General features: G+C 39.5%; 1 protein-coding gene across 1 annotated transcript in view; it reads right to left on the bottom strand.

Moving 5' to 3' along the window:
- Nucleotides 1-432: 432 nt before the first annotated feature.
- Grxcr1 (glutaredoxin and cysteine rich domain containing 1) overlaps nt 433-25664 on the bottom strand; it is a 125642-nt gene continuing 100410 nt past the window's right edge. Inside the window, exons 3-4 of the mRNA XM_006974637.3 lie at nt 8032-8097; nt 433-623 (exon numbers count right to left, since the gene is read on the bottom strand). Of these exons, the coding sequence (XP_006974699.2) occupies nt 444-623; nt 8032-8097 (246 nt within the window). The 3' untranslated portion in view covers nt 433-443. The remainder of the gene's footprint in view (nt 624-8031; nt 8098-25664) is intronic.

The following is a 25664-nucleotide window of genomic DNA, read 5'->3' as shown; positions in this document are numbered from 1 at the left end:
TTCCCCACTGTTCAAAGCTGTACGCTTCCCTGAAGTTGAGAAATGCATACAAATGCATTATACACCTAGAGAGTTCTCATAAACCATCCTAAATAAGAGAGCGACACAGTAACAGGCACTGAGATACGTTTTATTTCCTTTGAAAATCAGAAACATCTTGGGATCTGGACTTCAGATATGGTAGAGTGATACTGAGTTTCCATAATTTCCACCAGAAACCAGCATCTAGCACAGGGCTTGGTCCATGGACGTTGTCGAATAAATGTTTATTTAATAAAACAACAAAAATAACCGTAACCAAAAATTAAAACAAATGTTGTTATAATATACAAACTTTATTTTTAATCCAAAAACATAACTTTCTTTTAAAAAAAAAAAAGCTTAGAAACCAAATTTTAGCCTTTGTTTAATAAAATGAGGCTTTCCCTGGGCAGAAAATCCGGTTATCCAGCACAGTTCTTACAGCGCTGAAGACCATTCTCGTTACAAGCTGTACACTTCAGGGCTTTGAAAGCATCCGTAAAGCAATTTCGAAACACTGACATCTTGCTTCCATGGCACACGGAGCATGGAAGGAAGCCAAAGCCTCCACAGGAAGGACATTCGTGTGGATGCTGTACTCTCTATATAGGGCGGTGAGAAACAGGAGAGAACAGAATATATGTTAGTGAAAGCAATTCAGTCAGTATTGTGAGATGCTGTAAAACAACATTAGTATGAGATCATTGTGGCTGTGCACTTGACAATATCAGCCATTAATATCCATGGGACCTAGGAGAAGGAGAAGTGCAGAATTCTTTTACTGCCTTCCTTGATGGCCATCTACAACACAGGCTTGGTTTATAAAGTCTAGTAAATTTTAGGCTAAGTGTGTTGGATGGCACATACTTTCAAGAGTTTTGTCATATGAAAACATTTTGCCAACTAAACATAACAAAAGATTATTGTTTTCATGAGAAGAAAATACTTCTAGCTTTCTCTTTTGAATCTCTTAACACTTTTCTGTCTTCTAGAATAATACATCCAATAAAGAATTTGAAAAATCAGAAAACTATGAGCCAAAGTTTAAAGGATCCACTATCAACCAAAGAGCCATCATTACATTGCCAAATTGAATAATTCTTTAATCATTGCAAACACTTTCATTACATGCTATTTCTTCCCTCTACCCTACCCCTCCACATAGAGACATTGTCTCCAAGAGAGACACAATGCAAGCATCATTATCCTAATTTGATACTTTAAAAAAACAGACACAGATATCTTGAGACATTTACGCACATCATAAACCTTTCTTAATAGCTGTCAGCCTCTCTACCTTTAGCAAAAATAAAGCATCTCAAATATAGAATAAATACAACCAGTTTCTGTGTGGAAGACAGTATTTAATAAAACATTCACACTCATTCCAATGTGCTTCTTTGCCCATGTAAGCTTTCTCAGAATCCATTGCTGGAACTCACCATGCCCCAGGTGATTAGAAGCCATCACAGAATGAACACAAACAAAATTGATGCTAAGTTCCTGACTTGCAATACAGGAATTGGCAGCAATGTTTGAAAGCCTGGCTTTGTGCAAGGTTAGAAAATGTAGGCAGCACACACACACACACACACACACACACACACCTGCAAAATGACAAACTCAGACAAATGTATTTGACCCACACAGATACATACAGTTTTGCAATGGAGAGTCAAAATTACACATTAAAAACTCAGTTGAAAAAAAGAAACCTGAACTAGCTGAATCTACTCTTCAATTCCCTACTATATACAACTAAGAATCTAAAAAACAAATAAGTAAATGTAATTTTATCCTCATAAGTAATTTCAGAATGTAATTGGGAAAGTAAGCATCAGAATATAATCAACTGCATGTATACATCCTCAGATCTCTTTTCATGTATATATTTTCTCTAAGACCCACTTACTGCTACCCTTTAATTTAGCTGTTATAGTAAGACACAAAACATATGTAATGTTTCTTTTTTTTTTTTCATTTTTAACAGCACAGAATTATTTTGATGGAAAGTAGGTGTTGCCAGTCTCAATGACACAAATTGGAAACTGGAAATGCTATAAAGATTGAAGAGATTCAAAGATCTCCCAAACAGATAGATGGAATGAAAGTGGTAATTGGATGATTTTGTAATTGTTCTGTGCAAGAATTGATCCCTATAAAGAAGGTTGGACTTGATTTTCTTTTTGTAATGTTAAAATGTCTTTGTAAAGACATTTCAGAAGAAAAGAATATTCTTTAAAAGATAAATATAAGGAAATTCTCAAATAATGACATCATTGAATTTCAGAAATATAATGATCATGTCAATACATGCTTGACATCACTATAATTGTGAAAGGATACATTCAAAACTATCAAGTTGGTCTTGTTAGCACACACTTGTAAACCCAGAACTTCAGAAGTAGCAGGAAGATAAAAAGTTTAAGATAATCTTTGTCTGTATAGTGAGTTTGAGGCAAACTTAGGAGATGCTAGATAGATGACACAAAGGTAGATAGATAGATAGATAGATAGATAGATAGATGATAGATGGATAGCATGTCTTATATAAGAATTACAGCAACTGGACAAAATAGATATTAATCCAACCTATAGCTTAGATAAAGAGAGCAACAGCAGCATCTGGAATCCAGGACTCTATTACTGCTGGGTTGTAAGTAGTTTTAGCTTCATAGTAGAACAAGATGGCCACATATTGCAACTAAAAATAAATAATATTCAGTTAAATTTGAATTTCAAATAGATCACAGAAAAAAATTATATAAACATATATATTTCCCTGAAAATAAACTACAAAACATTCATAGTTTACGTGACATTAAAATGTAAGTGGGAATCAAGCTTCTTTGGCAGACTAACAGGGCAGGTGCTGTCAAGCAGCAGGAGGAATGTTTGGAAAGCAGCTGTTTATCAACCAATGTAAATTATTTGGTAGTTTTTAAAAATGTGCCTCAGCATTTCAGCAACAAATATAAAAAAACATTAGGTAGACTTTATCTGAAACCAACTCCCACTGTGTCCTGGGACACTTGTGAATGATGAAATATTAAAATAGCATATGGTTTTCCCAAAGAATGTATTTATGATGACAAAGATGAGCAAAGCCGAAATAAAGCATGCACCTCATCTCATTCTCTCCTGTCACTCACTCACCCTGAACATCGGGCTGTCAGTACATAGACCTCAAAACTGCAATGCAACAGTATTAGAATTTATTTTACATCACTGATCTGAAATAGAGCCTACAAAATTACTTTTGATGAATCAAAACATCAAACGTTAGTTAAATCCACTAGTACCAGAAGTCTACTCTAACTTCATAATGTATCTGAACATCACAACCAATGAGTTTTCTAAGAGAAAATTAACATATCAACACTGAAACCTACATTCTCATGTTGACAGGGTCACTGGTATATCACTGGCAATCAAGGCCATCCTAAAAGCCTGTCTTCAGAATCCTTGAATTGTAAGATGAGATCTTTGATTACTCAGTTATTGACAGGATTCAGTGAACTAATCCACGTAGGACAAAGAGAAGGCTGGCTGTCAAACAGTGAGATTAGATGTTGTAAGCCATTATTTTATTAATAAACCACTACCTTAAGTCATATGCACCAGCTGCTGTCTCCAGATAAATTGTTCATAGGCACATGACTCAACCTTATCCTATTATGCTGAGTTATTTGATTTAAATGAATCAGTATTAGTTTTCTGGTCTAAGAGCTTGCCCCTGTAAGTAAATATGCCTTTAATTCATTTGTTAATTTTGATGGTTATGGCATAATGGTGAAACTATTCTTTTTTTTTTTTTTTGGGGGGGGGGGTTTTCGAGACAGGGTTTCTCTGTGTAGCTTTGCGCCTTTCCTGGAGCTCACTTGGTAGCCCAGGCTGGCCTCGAACTCACAGAGATCCGCCTGGCTCTGCCTCCCGAGTGCTGGGATTAAAGGCGTGCGCCACCAACGCCCGGCTTTGGTGAAACTATTCTAAGACCGCTTCTATTCTCATTTTTTAAAATAGCTATTTCAATGACAAATGAGAGGCAAGACATGGCTTTTGTGTCATGTAAATCTGGTCCACTTGGCCTGTTGCTCGTGTGCAGGGACACAGACAGTCTCCATCAATACATCCCAGCCACTCAGCTTGCCAGAGAAATGTTCACTTGAACAGTAGACATGGTAGCTAGCATTCTTGAACCAGAAAATGTAAAATTGTTTGCTTATTTCCTTCTCTTGGCCCCATACAGCCCCTAAGCCTTGTTCCTCACCTTCACTTAGGATAACTGCTAAGCCTTGAACTTGGACTGTGAAGACCAAGAGAAGCTGTATGACTAGCATGTGGTACCCAGTAATACAAATCAGAACTGAATAACCTGTCTAATGTCTTACTATAGAATAAACAGTTGTCCATCTTCTAGAATGTTCCATGAGAAACAGACCATAGTGTTAGAACAGCTTATTCCCTGCACCTAATACACTAGATAAATTTCTCAACCAGTCTTGTGTCTTGTCATGATAAAGTCATATGTCCCACTTACCTATATGTCATTTGAATTGAGAGTCACAGGAGCATAGCTTTATGATTAATATCCTGGCTTTAGAGTCGGGCTGATCAGATTCAGGAATGAAACATTTTCTGTAACATCTTGAGCAAGTGATTTAGTCTCTTTCTGTACCAATCCCTTAATGGCATCATGGGAATAATAATATAACCTATTTCAATCACTCAGTATATATAAAACACCAAGCATATTACTTGCTACACAATCAGGATTTAAATGTTTCCAGCCCTGTGAATATTTAACTCCTACCAAAGCTAACCAGAGTACTGGATGTTCATATTTGAACCTTGCATCCTCATCCATTTTGGTTGATCATCTAATGCTTCTCTAGGACCTGTCTCTTTATCTAAGTTGACTTCTGTTAAACCCTAGTTCCCTCATAGGCAGGATTTCCTAGATGACTACAATTCTCTACCAGTTTTACCCTTCAGACAAGAAGTCCAACCAAACTGTAGCACCTTACAATGTCTATAACAGTAGAAGCCAGTAGCACACCACCCTTTTCAAAACTAGAAATAATCTTACTATTTGCATTTTAATTGTACTGATTGTAAAATTGAGATAAACTTTAAAAAAGATAAAAATGTTTTTCCAAAGCCCTGTAAGCTGAAAGAGAAAGAGCGTTTACATTAATCTAGTAGGTAGATATTAAGTGACAGAGTAAAAGAATCATGGATAAAAGGGGATAAATGTTCAGAGCATCTAAGTCAGTTATACATCTGTACAAAGGAAACTAAGGAGATTCATTCATCCTATAAGATTCTAAAAGATGATACTAAAGTATGGAATTGAAATACTTGTCTTAGTTGGGTTTTCTATTGCAGTGAAAAAACATCATGTCCAAAAAGCAAGTTGCAGGGAAAGGGTTTATTTTGCTTAAACTTTGGCGTTGCTGTTCATCATTAAGACAGGGACTCAAGCAGGGCAGGAACATGGAGGCAGAAGCTGATGCAGAGACTATGGCAAGATGTTGCTTACTGGCATGCTCACCATGGCTTGCACAGCCTACTTTCTTATAGAACCCAGGACCACCAGCCCAGAGACGGCACCATACACAATGGGCTGGATCCTCCCCCATTGATTACTAATTAAGAAAACACCCTACAGCTGTATCTTATGCAGGTATTTGCTCAACTGAGGCTCCTTTGTCTCTGATGACTCTAGCTTGTGTCAAGTTGACATAAAACCAACTAATAAAATGCTATCTACATAAGGCTATTTATATTTAAATATTTGTCAAAAATTATATAAAATTTAAAAATCCATTTCCTTGGGAGATATAAGCAAGAGAATCAGGAGCTCAAGGTCATCCTCAGCTATGTAGTGAGTTGGAAGCCAGCCTGAGCTAAACAAGACCCTATCTCAAACAAAAGGAAAAATCAGTTCCTCAGTCATACAGCCTTATGTTACATGATCAATAGCCACAGGCAGGTAGTGGCAACTGTCTTGGACATTTAAGGCAGAAATTGGTTCCATTGTGGATACAAGAGCTACTAGAAAAGGCTGTCTTGGAGAGGTATGCAGCTGCTAAACTAAATGCCTTCAATGGTCACATATCAATAGAAAATCAAATCAGGTGTATTCTATGATACGATTTGCATAATATTAAAATGTATTCAGAAAACTACATAATAGTTAAATAATATACACTATGCAATTTTTATGGGTTAAATAAAAGATACACATTAACCTAAATTAATGACTTTATGGAATTGAAGTGGGCTATAGGAGCAAAAAGAAAGAAAGAAATCTACCTATGCAAATATTTTTATCTGAATGGAATTTTAGACAGGCAAGTGCATACTCTCATTTGATGCCTTAAGATATCAGGACTCCAAGGAGTGAAGCTACATGTCCAAAGTCATATGACCATCAGGGGAGCTGGACTGCCAGTTAAAATTCTCAAATTTTCAAACCATAATACTTCAGAAATTACAAATTGTGTATGCTAAGGAAAATTAGGAAATCAGATCTTACCATATTTTCTTCCTACATCCCCAGAACACTCCCTGTTCAGAAGCACTTTCTCTATCTGCCACCTTTATTGGACCACTGTGTATAAATGTAATGCAACTGTTATTATTATGACAGAAAATTAGCTCAGAACTTTTGTGAGTTACTGCTGTATGCAAGCAAATCTTTGAGCAGACATGGTTGTCCCCCAAAGGACGGTGCTCGGAAACCATAACTACTCAAAAAAAAAATATCAAATGAGAGAACACATCTTGTTTTCCTTCTGAGAAAGACTAAATATCAATTTTAAAAAAAACTGTTAAAATCAAGGAGTGTATAGCTCATTTGGGATGTAAATCAAATACCCCAAAGAAAATGATAAAAGGAATCCTTTGGCAACCATACAATATGAAGAGTCATGGAAATAAGAAGGCAGGAAAGACTAGAGAGTTATTTTTTTTTTTTTTTAGATTTATTTATTTATCATGTATACAGTGTTCTGTCTGCATATGTCCCTGCAGGCCAGAAGAGGGCACCAGATCTCATTACAGGTGGTTGTGAGCCACCATGTGGTTGCTGGGAATTGAACTCAGGACCTCTGGGAGAGCAGTCGGTGCTCTTAACCACTGAGCCATCTCTCCAGCCCTAGAGAGTTATTTTTAAAACTAGTTTTATAGATAGAGACTACAGACCTTCCAGGTAGTGGAATGAAATGAGGAACTGGAACAATAGCAATCTCGGTAGACAGAACTCACATAAGTGAGTGGTTCTAAGGGAGCGGAGAGGCCACAGAGCTCTTACTTTTGACTGATATAGAGGTAGGTGTGGGAGAGAATCAAAATTACAGTAGAACAAGAAGGGACAGTAGAGGCATGTGGATGCTGGCCTGCCTTGTTCACCTGGGAAAGCTCTGGGTAATTATGAATATATAATTTTCACTCTTAAGACCATTTACATCTGGATGATAAACCATATGGTCTCCCTATGTGCAGGAAGAAACAGGCTGATACAATCATTTACCAGGAAAATGCTGAAAGTTTCCTGATTGCACAGTAATTTGATACACTATATATTTGAATAATTGTGTCTCTCATGCTATAATTGTAAAAGGTAGGAACAAAAATTAAAAAGTGTGTCTTACAGAAATCATTTTCCCTTTACCTTCATCAATGATGAATAAGTCCATGGGAATAAGTGTGTTTTAAGACAATTGTCCAGCTTAATACTTCATCAACACCTCTATTATAGAGAATTAGTCTCAGACAAAGCCAACTAAAAAGTTCAGTTAATAGGATGAGGTTGTTAGAAGCAGATATTAGATCACCCTAGATAGAGCAAATGCAATGGCAGGTGGTACCCAATTAAAACTGTCCCACACACACCATTATGTATTTGTATGAACGTGGCATAAAAATTCAACTAGGAAACCAATTACAACCAGAATGTGCTTAACATTTTGATTACTAAAAATAAGTTGTCCGAAGCACAATTACCTCAATTTTGGTTAAGAGGTCTTGCAGTTCTCCTGATTCGTTCATTGACAAAATCTTCTCAGCACCCTATAAATCAGAGGGGTAGGGACAAAAGAAAATGGGTTGCGTTAGTATTTGAAAAGCCAAAGTCATAGCCAGGAAAGGTTAACTCACGAAATAATGAACACAGCCTTCCCCCTCAGCTCCAAGCACACTTAGGACCCAAGGCCAAAAGGTTTTGCTGGCATGTACCCACTCCTGTGTCAAGGGCCGGTGTGGGCACGCTCTGGGAAGTACTAGCTGTCACATCAGGTCCCGACCGGCATGCATACAGCACGCCCATGGACCTAGCGCCAGGCCTTCTCCCTGGGAAAAGGAGCTTTGAGCCAATCCACAGCCTGGATTGCCTCTGCCCTCTCCTAGTCTTCCTGGACATGGCCCTCCTTACAGTCATGCATGTACCGATGACAGCTAAGAAAATCACCGTCACTAAACCAGCGCCGTTGTCAGAGAGCAATCACCACCTCCTTTGACACAGTAGACTCCACTAGTAGTCAAAATTGACCCTTAGTAAAATTAAATAACAATCGCAAGGTCTCCTAGAGAGAAAGCATAAAAGCAGTCAGAACACAGGCACGGAAACTGCTCCAGAGCTGACGTTACTGCAAAAGTAAGAATAGGAGCCATGTAGGCACTTTCCCGCACGTTTGTCGTGGCTCTTGGAACTATCCCAGCTGTCTCTCTTTTCTATTTTTCTTAGCACTCTCCTATTCCACTTCTCAAAGCACAGGGAGGGGAGGAGCAAAGTTTGGGTAATTGTTACTAATAAAAGCCTGAGCCCACCTCTACCGTGCTCACATTGGCTCTGCACTGCTTAGAATAGGAGTCTAATCCACCTGGTCTTAACGACCAGGTCAGGGAGGAAGAGTAAACCACATTTTTATATTCCTATTTATGGTAAGCATGGCAGATACTCTTGTAAAAAAATAATAAGATCTTAGCTCCTTCCCATGGGAATCAAAGCGTACTTTCTGTGAATACATATAAAAGAATGATCAATTTGCACAATGAAAAAATTAACGCCAAAAGAATGATATGTTGGGAAATCGCAGCATGGGCTACAGATCTGCTTGCTAAGGCTGCAGAATGCCTTCTTGGGTTAGGGGCATTTGGTCATTTGATGACTTGTTCAGGTCAGGAAGAATGTGTGACTTATCTAAGGAGAGGCAGGTTAGTTCCCTGTGTTGCCTAGGAACCGCTCTCCCTTGTTTCATTTTAGTTTAGTCTACCTTCTAACACATATCAACATCAGAAACGTCAAGTCACTATATTAAAATCCACTACAGATGAATGCACAGGGAGACAGAAAATGCACGGAGCCTAGGAGGTAGATGATATTCATTTATTTGTTGATGGTTTCACCAGGCACACAGGCAGACGTGACAGTCAACATGACATGGATGACAGAAGCCCATCGCCAAAACATTAAAGGCAGAAACTTGGAAAGAGCCGGTAATATTTTAGTTTTGTAGCTTTCCATTTCTTTTCCTGAGTTAACCAGGCTAAAATGGGAAAATCCTCCGGGGAATCTGGCACAAGAGCTAAGGCAGCGAGGAGAATATACACCTCATTTTTCTCAAATGAAAGAAAACGCACCCCAATGACGGCAAACAAAATGAATGCCCCATAAAAAGCTATGGCCAGTCGGCTTCCCAGCTCTTTTCTAAGCAATGCATTTTTACCTCCATCCGTTGTTGCTCTGAGAATGGATCTAGTTCATTGCCTTTAAATGCATGGAATGTTCTTTTCATTGACCAAATAATTTCCAGAACATAGATTCTATCTCACAGAAGATGGCCAAGCTTTGCTGATATCAAGGTCTGTGCAAAAAAAGGCATGATCTCGATCGGCAAGATAACTGGATGTCTAGTGGACAGGTGATGTACCAAGTGCTCAAGATTTTTTTTTTTCAAGACAGGGTTTCTCTGTGTAGCTTTGGAGCCTGTCCTGGAACTCACTCTGTAGCCCAGGCTGGCCTCAAACTCACAGAGATCCGCCTGGCTCTACCTCCCGAGTGCTGGAATTAGAGGCGTGTGCCACCACCGCCTGTCTTTTGAATGGTTTCCCAGTTTCAGGGAGTAGACAGCTGAATACCTGCGGCCCTCCATCACCTGCTGCAGCCCAAGGGTCTCCACAATTCCTTACTCAGCTGGTGTTCAGATCTGTGCCGGGAAGTCAGATTTCTAGTCTGTATACCACAGGCTGAGCCACAATAGTAACCACATTCTCCGGCTCCCTACTGGGCTCCACATCTCTGGCTTTGACCCCTGTAAAGTGCAAGATCTTGGAGTTGGGGTGGCCAAGAGCAGTCTAGGATCCCTCTGTCTGATCCAAAGAGCAGCAGCCAGAATGAAGAACTCAATCTAACTGGGTCATTTCCTTCCGTGCTGAGGTTCAGAGCCCTTATGATGGAGGACTCTCACTGCTCCGTTCTTCACTGCCTTTGAGTATTCCAAAGGTCTCATCCACTCCTTTTTTTCAGTCAAACTATTAACTGGCTTACCAAAGATACCCATGTGTCCACAACAGAGAGTGTACCACCTTAAACACTGATGCTCTTGATAAATAACATTTTTCTGGTTTGTATTTGGCTATAAGAATAACAGGGTTTGATGCTTTCCATATATAACTCTGCCATTTAATCATAAGCTACCAGAAATTAACCATACAGTTTGCTGTGGATATTGCTCTATATAAATAAAACACTGATGGCCAGTGACCAGGCAGGAAGTAGGTTGCCAGGCAGGAAGTAGGTGGGACAAGGAGAGAGGAGAATTCGGGGAAGCGGAAGGCTGAGGAGAGAGACACTGCAGCCACTGCCAGGACAAGCAACATGTAAAGAAAGACTCTGGTAAGCCACCAGCCACGTGGCAAGGTATAGATTTATAAAAATGGGTTAATTTAAGATAAAAGAACAGTTAGCAAGAAGCCTGCCACGGCCATACAGTTTATAAGTAATATAAGCGTCTGAGTGATTATTTTATAAGTGGATTGTGGGACTGCGGGGCTTGGGGAACCTGGAGAGAAGCCCTCCAGCAACAACAGTTATGTGATCCAGTTTACCAAAACGTCCAGAATAACTTTATCAGTAATTGTTCTATATTTTTCATTGATTTGGAATCATTTTTTCTTAAAATAAATATAATTCTGGAAAGGATGATAACAGGATAGTAGTCGTGGTCATTGCTGCAGAGTAATCAGAATTATCACAAACTTCAAAAGAAAAGGAACTAAAGATTGAAGAGAAGCAAGAGTATGCACTGAGACAGAGGAAGAGAGAGGGAGGGAAGAAGAAGGAAAAAAGAGAGACAGACAGACAGACAGAGAGAGAGACTGCTGTTTCCTTCGGCACTAAAGGCTTGCTGACCACTGAGAAAACAATACCCAAAACTCTGAGTCTGAGAACTGTGAGAGGTGGGTGTGGTTAGGATTTGATGTTCACTGAATTCCCAGGAAGGTCAAGTGAGTGAATGGCACTTTGCACTGCAAAGACCCCACATCCGCCGTGAGCATGCCAGAGAAACTGAAGAGAACTACTTTAGATTTGTTCATTTTCAGTGTCGTGTTTTATCCAGTTATTACCCTGCACTGTGTGGGCCAGGATAGGTTCTGTCTCACAAATATTAATGAATATATACACATATTCATTGTATAACACATAAATGCCTATATTGTTTGGGTTTTGTTCATATTTACGTATTTATACCACTTCATCTTACTAAGAACACAACTTAAGTAACAGATCTATATCACAGCATAATAATAATAAAAAAAACATTGAATAAGATTTCAAGAAAAAAAATACATGCCCAAATGACAGCTATGATTAAGGCTTGCAATGGACCCTCAATTAGATCCTCAGGAGAAACAAAGTCCGTCTTAGCACGGGAGTCTAGACACCAACCCGAAGAAGAGGTGAAATGACTCGTACAAGTAATATCCTTGCTTTTTACTGACCATAAAGAATTTTTGCTTTTAGTACATGCTATTAGAGAAATTGCTCTTGAAACCAACCAGTAAAACTTTTAGCCTCCTGCTAGCTTTAAAGAGGATTCTTTTATTTCTCACTTAATTGACTCCCTGCCACGTAGTCTCCGTTTTGTTGCATATTCCACACAGCTCCTTAAACAGCCTTCCCATGACTGGCATAAAGCCCATACCCTTGGCATGGCCCACAATGGCAGCACTGTTGCTTGACCAATCCTCCCAGGGCTGTCTCTCCCTACTTCAAGCTCCTGAATATTTCCCCTCCTCCCTTCCTTGAATTTTACACACAAGATACATCCATTGCCTCAACTTCCTTCTGTCCTTCTCCTCACTCACCACTAGGAAAACTGCAGTAAGTTCTTCAAACCCCATTAAAATGCTAAGTCTAAATAAAGCATCCTTGAGATGCCTAGGAAAATCAGTCATCCTCAGACCACACTTGTTGCACCGCACAGCGAGCTGTGACAATATCCTTAGGTACACAATGTTCTATGTACCGTCAACAACTCATGAATATTTACTGTATTATTTATCTTCAAAACTGTGCAGTAAGCACAGCATTTCATTTTAAGCAGATCTTTCTTATAATCAACACTATCTCAACAAAGGTAAGCAACTCAGGAAAATGCCCATGGTATATTGTGAGATGCAAGAGCTCATGCTAATGTGGCTTCTTGGAAGAATGTCATCTGAACAGAAAAACAAGTGGATGAACGCAGTGGAGCCACTCCCAGGTCACTCTCTGGAGAGGACCGGGAGGCCAGGACTCAGAGATCCTGCCTGGTAAGTAATCCTTCTGCTGTGTAATCAGGAGAGCAGATGGCACGTTTGGCACTGAAAAAGCCCAGCTAGAACCAAGTGCCATGCCTGCCAAAGGATGTGCTCAATTAGTGTCTGTTGCTGTGATTGCCGTGCCCACCGGAAATGGGAGTTCACATCCACTCTGCTTGGAAAGGGGCCACATGATCCTTGCTGATGAAGTGAGTATTTCCTCTAGGACTCAGCTCTGGATCTTCTCCAGTGTGTGCCAAGCTCCACAGCATCTCTGGAGTTCTGCATTAAACACTCAGACCTGGAAACTGTACAAAACAGGTGTAGCAATATCCCACCAGTGTCAAAAAAACATAGCAAAGGCTCCTGTGGGTATTCTAATAATAAAACAAACAAACAAACAAAACCATGGTTTTCCTATGTCCCAGCAGGAACACTTAGCAGCAGAATTAACTAAAATAATTGACTTATTGAGCAATTATGTAACACAGACCCCTGGGAGGGTGGTCAGAAAATTGCTGCCAAAGACAATGTCTTTAGTTTTAGTCAATTAGTGTTGATCCACTCTTTTCAGTGCAGTTGAAAAGTACAGTTTTCCAGGGAGGCCAATCCTGACTTTTCAAAGCAAAATTACACCATCAAAATGTCGGATCATGGGAGTAGTTATTTCCTCCTTCTCTGAAAGCCACCTTTCCTCAAGTTAAATGAACTTGATGCTATTGTAAGTCAGTTTTTTTTTTCAAGTGAAAATATTGATGATTAAGTTAGCAAAAGCCTGAAGATTGTTCTCCATAATAGATTCAAGATTTTTGCTTGTTGCTTGCCCAAATTCTCTTTGCATAAACTGATTTTTTTAATGCAGTAGTTAAGATCACTCAGGTACCACAGATTTAAATTCTAATGCCTCCACTTACAAGTTAACTTCCACAGTTAACTGATGTGCTCTAAGATTCAATGCACTCATCAATAAAATAAGTACAATAATGACAACGAAGTTGCAGGGACACCATGAGATGATAGATAAGAGTATAGAATTGTACATCATACTTGATTGGGAATTCAAAGACTGGCCATCAAGTGCCACTCACGGAAGTAAATTCCTTAAGAATTAATGTCAAGCACACAAAGGTCAGTCCACAAACAAATAATGAAAGATTTGTAGAGGCCAGAAAGTGTTTTCCATTAACTTAGATGATGTTACTATAAGTTGAAATATAACATAATGTATTTTTTAAGGGGAAAACTGGTTAAGCTTAATATGTGTTTATTCCTCATGATAGATACTGAAAAGAAAGACCTAAGTTTGTGGTTTATTCAAAGCAAAAGTGATGGGACGGGAAAGATTGTTCCATGGTTAAAAGTCCCTTTCAGAGAACTTAGCTCTCAGAACCCCTAACGTTGATCACAATCACCTCTAACTCTAGTTTCAGGGGAGCTAACACCTTCTTCTGGCTTCCACAGACTTCTGGAAGCAAATGGTACACATATACCCACATAGACACACACACACCAATCAATAAATCTTTAGTAAAAAAAAAAAGTGACATGAATTTTTTGAGGATTCTTTGCCAGGCTGTGAAAGTTTTCAGCTCAGTTGTAAGATGACCAAAGTGTTGCTCATTATGGGAGATTTATCGAGCTTTTAGTTAGGGTTCCCTGAAGAGTCAAAAACAAATAAAAACCTAAGAATAATTAGTTAACAACATTGCTGAAAACTGAAAATTGAGTTGATTGCTTTTCTGGAACAGTATGGATGTTTAATCAGTCAGCAGAAAAAATATTTGAGGAAGATTCACATTGCGACAGTAATTGAGAAATATAATTAGATGATCAAAATGTCAATTAAAATTCCATTCATTGGAAGGAATTCCAACTTGAATGGGCTCTCTTCCCATGTGAGAACTGAGGATATTTGAACATGGATTGGTTACTGAAGACAGAGCACTGCAGAGCTTACATTCAACAGACTTCTTGCATTATTCATATTACTCACAGTAAAATGATCAAAGCCCCGAACAACAAACACACCATACCCAGCTGCCACCACAGAGGACTTTCTCGTGGTGCATTTAATGGCCCAAAATAAAATAGTATCACATTTTAAAGGTTTTGCAACAGTAAAGAAGCATAGATCGTCTAATGAGAGTTCTTTTTAAATTCACGATGAAAACACAACCTAGCCTCTAAGATCCTAGCAGGCAACTAATGGCATGCACACACACACAAAAAAAAGATATTATTAAAAAACTTTCAGTAGAGGTCCACAGTTCAGAAATGTAGACTTGGGTGATGCACAAAACACCTGTCAGTGTTGGAAAATGGTTATCCAAAGCTGGGGAGCTCACTGAGAAGCTATGCTGCTGTCCACCCTGTAAGAGAAGGAACTTCAAGGAACAAGCTACGAATAGTTCAGTAGCTGTCCAAACATCATCACTGCATGGAAGAAATATTTGAATCAACCATCTCAACTGGCTAGCTTTATATCAACTTGGAACAAGTTAATAGTCATTTGAGAGGAGGGAGCCTCAATTGAAAAAGTGCCTCCATATGATCTAGCTGTAGGTAAGCCTATGGGGCATTTTCTTAATTAGTGATCAATGGCACGGGGCCCAGCCCATGATGGGTTGATGCCAACCCTAAGACTGGTAATCCTGGGTTCTATAAGAAAGCAGGCTGAGCAAGCCATGAGGAACAAGCCAGTAAGCAGCACTCCTCTATGGCCTCTGCATCAACTGACTCCAGGTTCCTGCCCTACATGATTTCCTGTTCTAACTTTCTTCGGCGATGGACCATGATATGGAAGTGTAAGCTAAATAAACCCTTTCCTTCCCAAACTGCTTTCAGCATGATGTTTCATCACAGCAACACTAATCTCACTAGGACAAAAACTGGTACCGGGATCATGGAGTATTACGATGATAGACCAGACCACGTGTTTTGGGAAGGATTGTGGAAGGACTTTGGATCTTTGGGCTGGAAAACCCACTGAATGTTCCAACCTTGGTGAACTAACTGCTCTGTGGGAGGATGAAAGACAAGAATGTTCAGAGAAATGCAGAGGATGGAGGCCTGGCTTGTAAAGTTCCAGAGGGAAGTTTGAGAATCACATAAAGAGTCTTTCAGGGCCATTCACTATTTTGGGATGGGAATCTGTACTTTTGGTTAGCTGAGGCTGAAGAATCATCTTGTGATTGGCAAGAAATGAGAACCACTGAAGTAAAACCCTTGCTTTACTGAGACAATTGATGCTGTGTGGAAGGAGCTAAGGAATTAGCAGTGATTAAAAAGAGACCAGCATCAGGGCTGGAGAAATGACTCAGAGGTTAAGAGTACTGACTGCTCTTCCAGAGGTCCTGAGTTCAATTCCCAGCAACCACATGGTGGCTCACAACCATCTGTAATGAGATCTAGTGCCCTCTTCTGGTCTGCAGTCATACATGCAAGCAGAATGCTATATACATAATAAATAAGTAAATCTTTAAGAGAGAGAGAGAGAGAGAGAGAGAGAGAGAGAGAGAGAGAGAGAGAGAGAGAGAGAGAGCATCATCATTAAGGTGAAATTTATTTTCTGGGAAATGTTTCCTCAAGGTCAGATTACAGATGCTGTTTCAGAGGTGGCCAAGGTTGTACCCTTTGCCAGTTGCCTAACTTGATTATATGTAAGAGTCACTCAGGTGGTACTAATTTTGAAAGCATGAAGGGGGTGATGGAAAGCAGTTGAGGCTTGTCACCATGAAAAGAGCCCAGCTATTACTGAAAGTGTAGCCCAGTTCTAGCAGAGAGCCCAGCATTTTGGAGATGCCAGTACCATGAGATGACCAAGGACAGCAGGAAGTATGAAGTAGAGGCAGATGGAGCCTAGTAGACAAACTGTGTGTGCTTCATAGAGCAGATCCAGCGAAGTGACCCAAGCCCTTTGGAAGAGCCCAGAATATCATAAATGAATCCCAGATAGTAAACATTGAGTTATTTACACTGTTAGAATTTGGTTTTGCTTTAAACTGGTGGTAAATGTGCCCTAGTTCTTCCTCTTGAAGTAAAAAAGTATTCAATTTAATTTTGATTTTACAGGAGTACACATTAAGTTTTTTTTTTTTTGGTTTTTCGAGACAGGGTTTCTCTGTGTAGCTTTGCGCCTTTCCTGGAACTCACTTGGTAGCCCAGGCTGGCCTCGAACTCACAGAGATCCCCCTGCCTCTCCCTCCCGAGTGCTGGGATTAAAGGCATGCGCCACCACCGCCTGGCTAAAAAGTTCAATTTCTTTAAAATTCAAAATCTCTTTTAAAAGTTCAAACTTGCCGGGCGTTGGTGGCGCACGCCTTTAATCCCAGCACTCGGGAGGCAGAGCCAGGCGGATCGCTGTGAGTTCAAGGCCAGCCTGGGCTACCAAGTGAGCTCCAGGAAAGGTGCAAAGCTACACAGAGAAACCCTGTCTCGAAAAAAAATTGAACTTTTAATGTGTTTGAATTTGTAAAGACTGTGGGTCTTTCAAAGTTATTTATGTTTTATATTGTGATAGTAACAGTAACATGCCATCTTGGGGGTAAATAAGAAAGGAAAGATTTTACTTAAGAGGGGTGTGCTTGTGTGTCAAGTTGACAAGGGGTCAGTTGTGTTAGCTAGTTTTATGTCAACTTGACACAAGCTATGGTCATCTGAGAGGCAAGAGCTTCAACTGAGAAAAGGCCTCTTTAAGATCCGGCTATAGGCAAACCTGTAGGGTATTTTATCAAATAGTGCTTGAATTGGGAAGACCCGGCCACTTGTGGGTGGGTGAGGTCACCCCTGGGCTGATGGTCATGGGTTCTATAAGACAGCAGGCTGACCAAGCCATGAGGAGCAAGCCAGTGAGCAGCACCCCTCCATGGCTTCTGCATCAGCATCCTGCCTTGTTTGAGTTCTTACCCTCACTGCATTTGATAATGAACTGTTAATATGGAATTGTGAGTGAAATAAACCCTATCCTCCCCCAAGTTGTTTTTGGTCACGGTGTTTCATCACAGCAACAGTAGCCCAAACGAAGACCTCGACCCGCTATCTTGCCTCGTCAGACATCCTTCCCCTTCTACCTGAGCCTAGCACAAAGTCCTCAAAAACAGAAAGCAACAAGCAAAAGTAGCAATAAATCAAATGAATTCATTCTTTGGAGTCCACTCCTGAGTGGGTTTGTTTATTCCATATTTTAAAATAGAGGGAATACCTATGTGAGAATCTCCCCGTAGTCCTGAAATGGAGAAAGGGAGGTGAGATGTGTTGGGAACACTCTAACACTGAAATTGCAGTTGTAGCCTCAGCCACACAGTGAATCCTGTTTCCTCTGATAATTAGCTTTGTCAACTTGGACAAATGACTTAATTCCTTAAAACTTGAATTTTCAATTGGAAAAAAAATGTTTCCAGTGTATAGAGGTTTGAGAAACAAGTGAGGCAATGTATGATAAGTGCTTAGCATGCTGCCTGCCCCACATAGATACTTTGTAACAAAAATACTTTTTTATTGTTTTCATAAGCTTAGTATTTATGAACTATCTGCTGAGTCTAAATCCAAAATGATTTCTGAAATTTTACATAAACTTGCTTTTATTTATCAATAGTAAGGATCTACTCAAGAATCTCATCTTACAGGTGCTAGGCACATACTCTGCCACTGAACTATGTACACAATCCACTTTTCATTTAATTTTCAAACTCTAAGACAGAGTCTCACTGATAGTGCAAAGCAATCCTTGCACTACAAGCCCCCTGATTTAGCCTATCCAAATAATTACAAGCATATAACATCAGGCTCAGCTGACTTCCTACTTTTTAAATTAACTGTAGCGATCTTTTCTCCATCCCAATCCCCCCCCCCCGCCCCATTGTCCATCCTTCCTTTAGGTGAGAACATCTCCTGAAAGCCACTGGAAATGGTGTCCAATGAAGGACTAAGTTTCCCAGCCTCTGGGATGTTTGAGTGTATCCACTTCCCTGGAGTAAGTCCTTGACATTGAAACATGGGCAGAAGTAATGCATGCCATGTCTAGGCCATTCTCTTCAAGACAGTCTCCTCATCCTTTTCTTCCTATTCTTAAAGTCCAACAATCTAAAATTGTGTTAATATGATAGAGTTAAAACATCTTTAACTATAAAGGTGGGCTCCTCCAAAGGGAGTTACAACAAAAGAACCACTCATAGGTAGAGAAATCTGTATCCATGGGAGCCCCACCCAGCACTGCAGGCTTATTAGAGAGACAAATCAATCTCTCACGTGGGCCAAAGTTTCTGACTCATAATGATAGATACATAGCAATATAAATAGATAATAAGACAAATACATATGAGTACATAGATACATTTATATGAAGAGAGGAAAGCAGTGTAGCTTGGATGCTTGCCCCACACACAAAATAATTCATCCATTGAAATCTCAATGCCAGTGTTTTTGCTTTAGGAGGTAGAATCTTTGGGAGATGATTAGGTCATGAGGGCACAGGCTTAATGAATAATACCATTAGTGTCCCTTTAAAAGAGAACCCAAAAAGCAGCCTTGCCTTGTACACCATGCTAAGTTGGGGGAGCAAAAGATTATGACCTAAGAGAATGTCTTTCAGCAGACAACGTATTTGTGCCTTGATTTGGACCTCTCAGCCTCCAGCCTACAGATCTACAGGGAATACATTTGTGTTGTTTGTAAGCTACCAAGCATTCACTTGGACTAAGACAAGTGTCTATATGTGTGCATATATGACTCCTTCTGTATAAGTGGAAATAAAGGAGTAGTCAAGATAGAGACAGAGATGTTCAGAGAGAACAGAATCTGGCACAAACTCCTGGATACCACCAAAATGTAATAATTTATTTTAACTTCAGAGTTAAGAAATAAAATGTGATAATAGTAATAACCTTTACAGAAAGGTGTGTGTGTGTGTGTGTGTGTGTGTGTGTGTGTGTGTGTGTGTGTGTTTCTGTTCATCCCTCCAAGAACTCTACCTGCCAGATGGTATTTTGTTTGAAAATAAAGAAGTTATAATCCACAGAGGATGGAAGCACCCAGCCCCTAGTAGCAAATCCTGGCAATCCTTTGCCATCTCCCTCTGTTTTGGCCTCCACAGTCTCCAAAGAAGGGGAGTTTGGGATTATCTCTAAAGCACAGAACTCTGTGATCTGGCTCCCTAGGATTTCCTGTGTCTGGATGGTTTGAATAGTGCCAGGAGGATTTCTTAAGGGTGGGACAGAAGGGAGATTGATCAGCGCCACAGGAGCCGACAGACCCTCAGAAAAAAAAAACCCTTGATGTTCTCCAAGCACCATTTATTTAGTCTCCATTGCATCCTGCAAGAGTCTTTCAAAATCTTAGGTCCTAAAACTACTGAAACTGGGATATAAAGATACCGTGAAAAATCAAGAGTTACAAAAGCATGTATTCAAGATGACCGAGCTACCAGGCAGCAAGGCCAGAGCTGAACTATAGGTGTGCCTTGCAGCAAGCTCAGACCTGTGTTCATTTGGGTTCACGTTTTCATTTGCAGATGTGTTTAAAATAATGTCTACCTTTGAGTATATGAGAAGAACGTACTATATTAGCACATATCAAGGCATAGTTTAATAAATAATATCTATTACTGTTGAATATTAGTGCTGTCATTTTTACTTTTACTGTAGCCACACACTAAGATAGTACAATATTATAAATTATATATACTATGATGTCTGGCAATAGAAAACAGGCATTAGATTCTGTTATTTCTTGGGCCTTACTAATTTTTCACATTCTGTTTAAGTCACCAGTAATGGGTGGGAATATAAGCTACTTATTAAATAGCATAGTTATGTCTGTATCAGATCCATCCAGAGGGGAAATATGAAGTTCCTTTGTTTAGAAGATGAACTAGCTAAAAAGGCACTCATCTCATTAGATGGGTTCTTACCCATCTAATTACCACTGACCTTAGAACCCATTTCATAACTTAAAGCATATCTAGAGGTAAAAATCAATATTATCAAACCACAACAATAGATAAAATTCGAGAAGAAGGGGAAAATATATTGGTGATAGTAAGGATTAAATTAAAAAGAAAAACCTGGAGAAAAGATATCAGTGATATAAAGTGTTATGACCAAAACCATAGAAGAGTAGGAACATGAAGATAAAGAGAGCCCTAGAAACATTTTCAAATGAAAAGAAAGTGAATAAAATATTTAAAAATATAAAAATAACCAGTAAGATATTATGAGGCAGGTAAATAAAAGCCAAAAGATTTTATGATAATATATAAATCAGGGAAGTGATCTGAGCTCCAGAAGTGAACACTCACGTTGTCTAAACTGTGACTGTACCGTCAGATACTCAGGTGTTCACATCAGCATCCCAGGGGGGCACCCAGCCTCCTTTCACCGCTCTGCACTCAACCCATCACTAAGTCTGTTGATTGGCATGCAATGGGTGTTTCTCATGAATCCAAGGAACAGATGCAGAATGGTTGGCCTCCCTGCCTTCCACTAGGCCTGACATCTCACCCCATGTCTTACCTGTCATTGTTAGGGTAGCCCTGAAGAACAAGGCAGGAATCTGTAGGCTGGCATCTTGACAATTCTGTTACAGACTCCCCTCCTACAGTAGCACCGTTTTATTCAACACCATAAGGTTGAACAATATGGAATTGTCACAGATGATTGAACATCAATAATTGTAACAGTTAACATTTAATAATTCTGAATTAGACAACCAGAAAGCAATCATATAACTAAAACGAAAGGCTACACTTCAAATACTGAGACATACCCAATCAATGTTTCGAAGGCCAACACAACCTCTGCGTATATTTAGAAATTAAAGATCCTGGAAAAGACCCTGAAAATTAAAATCTCATTCAATATAGACCACACATTTCAGTAGCTACTTTTTCTGTGTGTCTGGAATTATTTTGTTTGTTTGTTTCTGGGATTATAGCCTATATCCATAGTGATTTGCGGTAGAAAAAAGCATAACACTGGTACATCTAATTCAGCATCCACAGCATTCAACTAAAAGTGCAAGGCAGATAACGCAAGTGCCTGGAAATTATAAGCAAGCTATTTGAAAGTTGCCAGTAAAATATGTATACCATTAAGGAGAACACCCCCCCCCTCAAGCCCACCGAATACCTCTCTGTCAATATTGACCAAATCCAGGACTTGAGCATGCTAGATAACCATGCTGCCACTGAGGTATGCCTTCAGACCTTTTGTTTTTAAGACAGGGTCTTAATATGCAATGCAACCTGGCTTCAAGTTCAAGATGTTTCTGTGTCAGCCTGCAGAGCACCTGGGATTATAGGCATGGGCTACCATGCCTGGTAAGGATTTGCATTTTTAAGAGCACAGACAAAAAAAAAGAAAAAAAGAAAGAAAGAAAAGAAAAGAAAAAGACAATTACTAGTTTTAAATACTTTACATTATTACCAACTATTAGGATATAAAGAAATGAAAGTTAGTAGTTAGACATTACAATAGAAATTGTAGTCATATTAGATATGTTTTAAAAATTGAGCAGATGTATTTTAGACAGGTCATCTTCAAACCCTTCAGAGATCTACAGAATATGGCATTTAAAATGTTTTAATAACTTAGAAATTTTTCTTTTTTGAGACATGTCGGCTCCTGGCAGTACCAATCTACTTCAGAGAAAATATGGGCATTGAAGAAACTGCATATGGAGTTAATTTTCATTGTGGCAAAAGTTAGCCACTGGACAACAAAGTATCCTCGTATCAACAGGACAAAATGGACAGACAGAACACGAAACAAAGGACTACCGATTCCTGCCAAAACAAGTGTGGTTATGGCTTTATCAAAAGGCATCTTCTGAGGCCAGGACAATATGGCACCATCCCTGAAGTCGCCTTCACAATCTGGAAAAGGTACAGTACCCTTTTCTTAGAAGGCAGCTGAACAGGCAGTGGGCCGATGGCTTCTGTTGTGCAATGGAACAGCAACTGAAAGCTCACGCCTCTCAATAGTAGACTGGCATTTAATAGAGGGATGTGGAGAAGGGCATGCTTAGATGAAGCCATATATACACAGCCAAGAAGAATGGACAGCTGAATTCAAAAACCATCAACAATTTCCAGAAATTAAAATCCTGAATCATGACATGACACTAGTGGAACTCAGGTGTTTCTGGTACATGGACTGCTCTCACCCAATGTGAGGTTGAACTGTTGACCTTGTGTACAACCTACTTCACAAATGAGTCTGTCAGATACCATAAGCCTATAGGCTGAAGATGATGCCCCAACACTGTGGAGAAACCTCAGGTGACTGTCCAGGCAGCTGGCTGTTTCTGTCAACTCACAAAATTTTTGGAAGTTGCTTTTGTGCACTTCCTGTTTTTATTTTTGTTAGCTAATATTATTTCCTTCTTGGGTCTCTGAGGGAGTTGAAGATTAGTTAGTTATAGTTGAAGATTAATTAGGATAGAAAGTGAATTAGATACATTTTGGACTTACTAAAATAGGATAGATAAGGGAATTATTTTCTCTGATTTGTCAAATACAAATGGACTAGACATCGTTTAGGTATTTGTTACTTGTATATATTGTATATAGTTATTGTACTTTTGTATATAGTTTTTCTTTTGTTAGTTATAACCTTTTGCCTTTTTTCCTTCTATTAAAATAGAAAAGGGGAAATGTGGTGATATTTTATTTGTACTGAAATGTTATTTTAATTTTATGTTAATAAATAAAGTTGCCCTGGGGTCAGAGCTATTAGAGCCATAGTAAGAGCGTGGTGGTTAGAAGAGCTAGGTAGATTTCTGTGTGTTCAGGGATACAGCCAGTATTGGAGACATACGCCTTTAAGACCTGGAGGGCGGTACTTACAGGCAGTGATGAGGCAGTCATGTGGTTGGGTTTACAACCAATGAGAAGGCAGAACAGAAAGATTATTTAAACAGGGACACAGGAAGTACCTCCCTCTCTCGGGGAAGCTAGGAGCACTGCAGGAGGTAAGATTTTATCTCTGAGCTCTGACCTCTCGGCTTTCTTTTTTACATTGGCTCTGTGTTTCTTATTTTAATAATACGATTGGTTACATCTACATCTGGGATTATAGGCATGGGCTACCATGCCTGGTAAGGATTTGCATTTTTAAGAGCACAGACAAAAACAGTTATCCTTCAAGAAAATAGCACATAATTCAGGCATCACCATGTAAAGTTTTGTCATTGATACCCAAATTCAGCATTTTAAGCTGGATCCTTTACAACAGTAAAACATCTCAAATTACAGCCAGTTTTGCTGGGTGACTAGGCACATGCTGTAGTCCCAGCACTCAAGACATGGAGGCAGGAAGATCATCCTGAGTGACATCGCAAGTTCAAGTCCAGTCTGGGATACATTAGACTCTGTCTCAAGAAAAGAAATCTCACACACACACACACACACACACACACACACACACACACAGAGTGTATTGAGGAAGAAAGAAACTTACAAGCTTTGTAAAGTTTATGATCATACTCTATGCTGTTACTATTCACTGAGATGTGCTAAACTTTACCCCCAATTACATTAAAGAAGGAGGAGGAGGAGGAGGAGAAGGAGAAGAAGGGGTAGGGGAAGGGGTAGAGGTAGAGGAAGAGGTAAAGGAAGGGGAAGGGGAAGAAGAAGGGAACAAAGAGAGCCATATTTAAAAAGAAAGAAAGTAGAAATTTATTGTGGGTACTCTTTACTGCAGGTACAGTTAACTGGCCTCCAGAGAAAGGCAATGTGGCTGCGGTAGAAAGGCATCCAGTTGCCTTTGAGGAGGGAGGAGTTGAAGCAAAGGATGAAATTGCATACAGTCCATGTATATGGCACAAAAAGTTATGACTTGGGAATAGAGCTCTTACTGGCTCTCTATGTGCTTTGGTACTAGTACAATCACAGTAAGCATGCATTAATGCCTGTGTATATGTGTGTGGTTGTATGTAAGTATGTGTATATGTCTGTGCATGTCTCTGTGCAGGGATGTGAAACGGTACACTAAAGAAACAAATGAATGCAAGGGTAAAGAAACCTGCAGAAAAATACGTCCTTGATCAAGCCATGGTTCTTGCAAGTTGTCTTTGATTGCAAGTCTCTCCTCTAACTCTCTTCAGCTGTCCCCCACCCCCCTGATCTTGAATCAAATCTATGCAATCATACATACCACAAAGGCAATCATGCACAGAGAACAGCAGCATAAAGATGAAATATACCCAAGGTACGAGCAATCATAAGAATGCAAAGCCCTCTACCCTCAGCCCCCTTCCCTCTCAGGAATCCATGAGGATCTTGAGGACTTCGAGCTAAGGATGACGCCTTTCATCTCTACTCACCAGGAACTACTTGGCATCTGGATTGTTCCTCCCTTAAGTCATTTGTTTCTATGTTCTGTTGATTCAAAATATTTTATGACAACTTAGAGAGGTCTAATATAGACAAATCAATAGGATAAACTATATTTCCTGGCAAGAAACCTAAATATGTTAATTTTCATCAACTTTATATTTTTATAAGTCAGCTCTCAAAATTTAACTTGTAAAATACAAAATTCTAACCAATAACTATAACCAAGAATCAAAACATTAAAAACACATCTTCTGTTTAAACTTAGATTTCAAAGACTTTTTTTTTTTTTGTTGTTTTTTTTTTTTTTGTTTTGTTTTGTTTTTCGAGACGGGGTTTCTTTGCGTAGCTTTGCGCCTTTCCTGGAGCTCACTTGGTAGCCCAGGCTGGCCTCGAACTCACAGAGATCCGCCCGGCTCTGCCTCCCGAGTGCTGGGATTAAAGGCGTGCGCCACCACCGCCCGGCTCAAAGACATTTTTTTAAACAAGACCTTCTGAATTAGGAAGA

The sequence above is a fragment of the Peromyscus maniculatus genome, chromosome 10 (genome assembly GCF_049852395.1).
Source record: "Peromyscus maniculatus bairdii isolate BWxNUB_F1_BW_parent chromosome 10, HU_Pman_BW_mat_3.1, whole genome shotgun sequence".
NCBI classification, from domain to species: Eukaryota; Metazoa; Chordata; class Mammalia; order Rodentia; family Cricetidae; genus Peromyscus; species Peromyscus maniculatus.
The sequence above is the reverse complement of the archived record's forward strand: the minus strand, read 5'-3'. Positions and strand labels throughout refer to the sequence as shown.